This window comes from Salmo salar, chromosome ssa09 (assembly GCF_905237065.1).
Source record: "Salmo salar chromosome ssa09, Ssal_v3.1, whole genome shotgun sequence".
Lineage (NCBI taxonomy): Eukaryota > Metazoa > Chordata > Actinopteri > Salmoniformes > Salmonidae > Salmo > Salmo salar.
This window is the reverse complement of record NC_059450.1, coordinates 115,448,895-115,454,894: the sequence shown is the minus strand read 5'-3', so window position 1 is coordinate 115,454,894 and position 6,000 is coordinate 115,448,895. Positions and strand designations below refer to the sequence as shown.

At 44.8% G+C, this 6,000-nt stretch overlaps 1 protein-coding gene across 1 annotated transcript in view; it reads left to right on the top strand.

The window, feature by feature from the left end:
* The first annotated feature begins 1,076 nt into the window (after window positions 1–1,076).
* Window positions 1,077–6,000, top strand: part of LOC106612377 (prostaglandin I2 receptor) — a 49,395-nt gene continuing 44,471 nt past the window's right edge. Inside the window, exon 1 of the mRNA XM_014213457.2 lies at window positions 1,077–2,659. Coding sequence (XP_014068932.1) covers window positions 1,832–2,659 — 828 coding nt within the window. The 5' untranslated portion in view covers window positions 1,077–1,831. The remainder of the gene's footprint in view (window positions 2,660–6,000) is intronic.

Genomic DNA, 6,000 nt, shown 5'->3' with positions numbered 1-6,000 from the left:
GATTGTGTTCTACCTTGTTACAAGTCTCAATCTCCTTTCTCATTCTCAGCAGCCCTTCCATGTCTTTCTTTCTCTCATTACTCCCTCATCTTGTTGCCTTTCTCCATCTCTTCACTTTCAGTAAATGATTTCTCCAGCTCACTGACCCCTCTCTGCATGGAGAAACATGTATTCGTTTTATTTATTTGATTTGTTCCTATCATTTTCTTAAAACTGACCATGCCAGAGTTACCCTAAGGATAATTGGTATTACCCAGTAAATGCTAGTGAGTGGGCCCATTTTTTTTACTGATTTACTTAAGTCTGAAACAATTTTACACATTAGGCAATTTTTTTCTGACCAGCGTTGGCCAGATTCATTCTCAACTCCGCGAATTCCGTCCAATTACAGAGTAAAAAAAGTATACACTTGAAGTTATAGTTTAGTGAATGGATAGGTTTTTTTTCGTCGGTTCTTCTGGTTCTTGTAACATTCTAGGGTTCTAATATTTAGCCAAGGAATGTAGCCTAATTTTTCCATCATAATGAGATTGGAATTGTGGTTTGTATTCTGGCCAAAAATCTCTGAATTCTAAAGATATTAGAACGATATTTAAAAAAAGACTTACTGACCTTATACATAGAATTACACAATTCTAGCTCATGGATGAGGTATCAAATTAATAAATAATTCATTCTCAGGCAAAGAAATTAGGTTTATTTCAAATAGATTCAAAATAAAGATGACTTTGTAAGTAATTAAATGTCTCATATTTTTTTTTATTAAAAAAATTGTCATGTAGGCTATATAGTACGGTATGGTTCGTCACTGGGCTTCTTGAAGGTGGTCAGAGAAAATGAAAGAGGAAAAATATTTTTGCCATATGCAAATTATTTGAAAACCTACCAAAATCACCTCGAAAAGCAGATAGTCTTTGAAACATGTAGCATTTCTAATAAGTTATATGACTTAAAGCAGTACACTTAACAGTCTTGGGGACTGAGAGCGAGAGAATGAAAATCAGAGAGAGAGAGTAGGCAACGTTTGGGCGTGAGAGTGCGAGAGAGAGAGAGTGAGAGAGAGAGAGAGCGGAAAGTGACACATGCTCTACCCGCTCTTTATCATTAGCTGTCAGACAGATGCTTGCGACAGTCGGAGAGTTAGAGTTTCGGAGGAAGGACAACGGGGACTATAGAACAGACCGATCAAAAGATATGGAGTGGCAGTCGATTTTTGTCGCCAACTGAGAGCCGTCTGGTGAGAGTTGAGCTTGTTTCGTTCCTATACACAGTGTTATTTATTACTCAGATATCGTTTGAACAGCTCTTGCGCAATGGAGCCCTAAATAGTTGCATGTTTTCTTTAAAAAAGTGAACCGTTTTATACTTTGGAGACGTTGGAAACTTTACAGATGAGCAACAAGAGAAATGGAAACAATTTGGGGGAAATCCACTGAATAACAATGATTCAACAATGCCAGCCCATTGGTCACAGACTTCAGTTCAATGTTTAGTTTTGATTTATATTTGCTTGAGTTGTTAACGAACGTGAATTCAACCTGAAATCAACAAAACATGTCACCATGTCATTGGATTTAGGTCAAAAGTTGTGTGAAAAAAAAATGTTTTCCAGGTTGACTCAAGGTCATCAAATTGACATTTTTGCTTGAAATGAGTGGAAAGAACATTGATTCAACCGGTTTTTGCCCAGTGGAATGGGTCTTAACACGTACCATAGCCCTTTCTGCTGCCAAAAAAGGGTGACTTTAAGAGCTTGAAGGGGCACACCACAACACTGACAGCCTGACACACAACACACACACACACACACACACACACTGAACCTCGAGACATGCTGTCGAACGAGAGCTGCGAGAACAGCACCCATATCCACACGGACGGGAACCCGGTAGTGAGCACGGTGATGTTCATCCTGGGGGTGATGGGGAACTTCATTGCCCTGGCCATCCTGGGGGTCCACCAGAAGGAGCGGCGCACCAAGTCCTCCGTCTTCTGCATCCTGGTGACGGGACTGGCCCTGACTGACCTGCTGGGAACCTGCTTCCTCAGCCCCTTGGTGTTTGTGTGCTACGCCCGCCAGCGATCCCTGCTGGGGCTCACTGGAGACAAGGGACTCTGTGGCCTCTTCGCCTTTGCCATGACCTTCTTCGGCCTGGCCTCCATGCTCATCCTCTGTGCCATGGCCGTGGAGCGCTGCCTGGCCATCAGCCACCCTTATTTTTACTCCAAGTGCGTCCGACGCAGCTTCGCTAAGGTGGCCCTCCTGCTTATCTACGTCTTCACCTGCGCCTTCTGTGTTTTGCCATTCTTCGGCTATGGCCGCCACAAGCAGTACTGCCCGGGCACGTGGTGCTTCATCAAGATGGAGGCGGCGGGCGAGGGGGCGGACGAAGAGAGGAAGGTTCTGGCGTTCTCGCTGTCCTACGCCTCGGTCATGGCGCTGCTGATTGTGGCGGTGTTTGTGTGCAACGGCTCGGTGATCGTCAGCCTGTGCCGGATGCACCGCAGCCAGATGACACGGCGTGGTACGGTGGTGAACGGAGGGAGGAAGAGGAAGATGAGTCTGGGCTGGTTCGGACAGGGAGAGGAGGAGATGGACCACCTGATGCTGCTGGCCTCCATGACGGTCATCTTCGTTGTCTGCTCCTTGCCGCTCACTGTGAGTTGACCTCTGACCTCTCTCTCTCTCTGACCCATATCCCTATGTGTTTGTTGTTGTGTGTGTTCGTTTATGAGTGTGCATGTTTGCGTGCTTACGTGTGGCCCCAAGCTATGACTGACACACGTTCTGTGACTTATCTGCGACTCAAACTCTGTGTGACTCACTGTATTTACTCACTTTTCCTGTGACCGAGTGACCTCTCTCTTTTGTGTCTCTTCAATTGTCTTATCCTCTCTGTCTGGATCTCTCTGTATGTGATTCTGTCTGATACCTAAGTCATGACCCTGCAGTACACTGTCATACTGTGGCTATTAGATATTCAAAACCACTTCGCTCATCTCCTGATCTCTCTCTATACACACATTCTGTGTAAACAATGGCATGCTGTGCCATCTCACTCACTGTTAGATCGCTTCAGTGTCTTGATATTGAAGTGAAATTAAGAACCACAGTGCTTTTGAGGAAGTAACAGATGTGGGAGAAACCTTTGTTCCAAGGAAGAAACTGTTTAAAAAAAATATGCGGGCCTGTCTCCTCTCCTCTACTCCCATGGGGCCGTTCCTTATGACATATCCAATGCCCAGAGAGGTTTGGTTGCGTGGTTGCATAACCAGACCGTCATTTGGATTGTAAATAAACCCGACCGTTGATGTTTGGCTACTCTAATTGAGAGGTGTGTGCTAAACCTGCCAGCCCTGGAGGACTGGATCTGGCCCCTCCCTTCCCAGAGGGCTGTGGGGCGGGTCTCTGCTTGTGGGTGCTGTTCAGTGGGTTTGACACTGAGCTGGGGAGTCACCCTCCTGTCCCTGTCACTTCTGGCTGTTACCACACACACACACACAGACACACACACACACACACACACAGACACACACACACACACACACACACACACACACACACACACACACACACACACACACACACACACACACACACACACACACACACACACTGTACATATAGACATTTGTCGAAATACTGATAAAGTGAGGGTTGAAACCAAAACAATCTATGTTTTGCTGAAAGTCACTGTTTGAGTGTAAAGATATAAGCCTGCTATCCTTGATTACACACGAAATAAGCTTGCCAGTTTCCTGTGATTTAAGTTAAATCATTGATTTGTGCTACTAAGTACAGTTGAGTAATGACATTCCAGTTGCCAAACTAGTTAAAGAGTAACTCCAAGGAATGAGGATAATTGACTGTAATGTCAACTGTTGCCCTTTTTCTTTGAGTCATTCCATACCAATCTTCACCCCGAGGTCTCTCTGCTGCCTGTGGGTAATAGTCCATGATGAGACGGAAAGATGACAGAGCGGTTTTTAAGGTACTGACTTGTTGCAGTCTGTCAGGATCTGTGGTTGATGCCTTAGGGAAATATGCAGGCCCGTCCTGACTCCTGAGTCACTTCTTGGACCAGACGGTATCTGTGGGGGTAGAATTTCCTCCAATCTCCAGCAATGATTTGGCATACTTGTTGAAATTCAAATCTAACCAAATACTACTAAATGTGTAGATAGAGTCACTTTGATTCATATGCAGATGGTAAGAAAGATTACCCTGCAGGTTGGGTCTGTGATACCCGCTAAGCCCCCCCCCCCAAAAAAAAAGATATATAAAAAGGGAACTCAGTCTGGGTCTCAACTTACTGTTGAGACTTACACGGAACCCAAACTGGCTGCGCGCGTGCGCCATCGTGCGCCATCGTGCGCCATCGTGCATACATTTATTTTATCCCCCTACACCAAACACGATCACGACACGCAGGTTAAAATATCAAAACAAACTCTGAACCAATGACATTAATTTGGGGACAGGTCGAAAAGCATTAAACATTTATGGCAATTTAGCTTGCACTTGCTAGCTAATTTGTCCTATAAAATCTAGCTTGCTGTTGCTAGATAATTTGTCCTATAAAATCTAGCTTGCTGTTGCTAGCTAATTTGTCCTGGGATATAAACATTAGGTTGTTATTTTACCTGAAATGCACAAGGTCCTCTACTCCGACAATTAATCCACACATAAAACGATCAACCGAATAGTTTCTAGTCATCTCTCCTCCTTCCAGGCCTTTTCATTGTTTAACTTATATGGTGATTGGCATCTAAACTTTCATAGTATTACCACGACAACCGGCAACAATTCGTCTTTCAATCACCCACGTGGGTATAACCAATGAGGAGATGGCATGTGGGTACCTGCTTCTATAAACCAATGAGGAGATGGGAGAGGCAGGACTTGCAGCGCGATCTGCGTCAGAAATAAGAATGACTTCTATTTTAGCCCTTGGCAATGCAGACCCTCCTTGACGCGCGTGAGCAGTGTGGGTGCAATAATTGAATAACATAGATTCCTACATTTAATTTGCAACGCGAGCAGTGTAGTCAGGGTATTAGAATAGTAGAATATTCAAGGTGCAAATTTACTTGTGCATCAGCAGTTTCTCTCTTGTTTCTCTTGACAGTCATTCAATTAGGTGTCAGCTAACAATTTTTAGATTGGTAAGTTAGTCTAACCAGCTATCTAAACTTGTAGTAATCAAGGCCAAATACCGACCAGGCACGCAGGGCACGTTAAGGCCGTTAATCTGGTGAATAATTGAATAGCCTGTTATTAAGGAGTCACCCAACTGACTGACTCACACACCACCTCAAACATGCCACACTGCGTGTGTGTGTGTGCTGTGTGAACGTGACTATGAGTGGATTAGAGAGAGGTCATAGAGGAGTGTGTATAGGATGAGATCAGTGCAGTTCAGCACAGTGCATGTCAACGCAGCAGTCTCTCTCTCCTCCCCGCTAAGCCCTGCTGCTTTGCCTACAGCCCCAGACCTGTAGTTAAGACGCGGGTTTAGAGTGTAAGACTGCTGGAACATGATGGAAACCTGAGCAAGAGGAGATGCAGGATGGAGGAAAGAAACTACTCTAGTTTCTATAATTCCCTCTTTAATATGGTCAAGTGGCAATGGGATAGAGAGTCTAGTTTATGTAATAGACTTACCACTCCTGTCAATACTGAGCACACGTACATACAGTACAGTCCACACACACACACACACACACACACACACACACACACACACACACACACACACACACACACACACACACACACACACACACACACACACTTAGACTCACAGGCATGCCGCCATCTCTCTGTCCAATTCTTATTAATGGAACACAAACACGTTGATGTAACACGATACAGCAGAGCACAATGCCAGGCGCTGAAGAATAGATGCTTTTTCTCACAGCGGTCTGCTTTCAGCACCGCCATAAAGCTCTAGTGAGGCTGGCGGGAACAAGTGAATGTGAGGGAGATGGAAAGAAGTG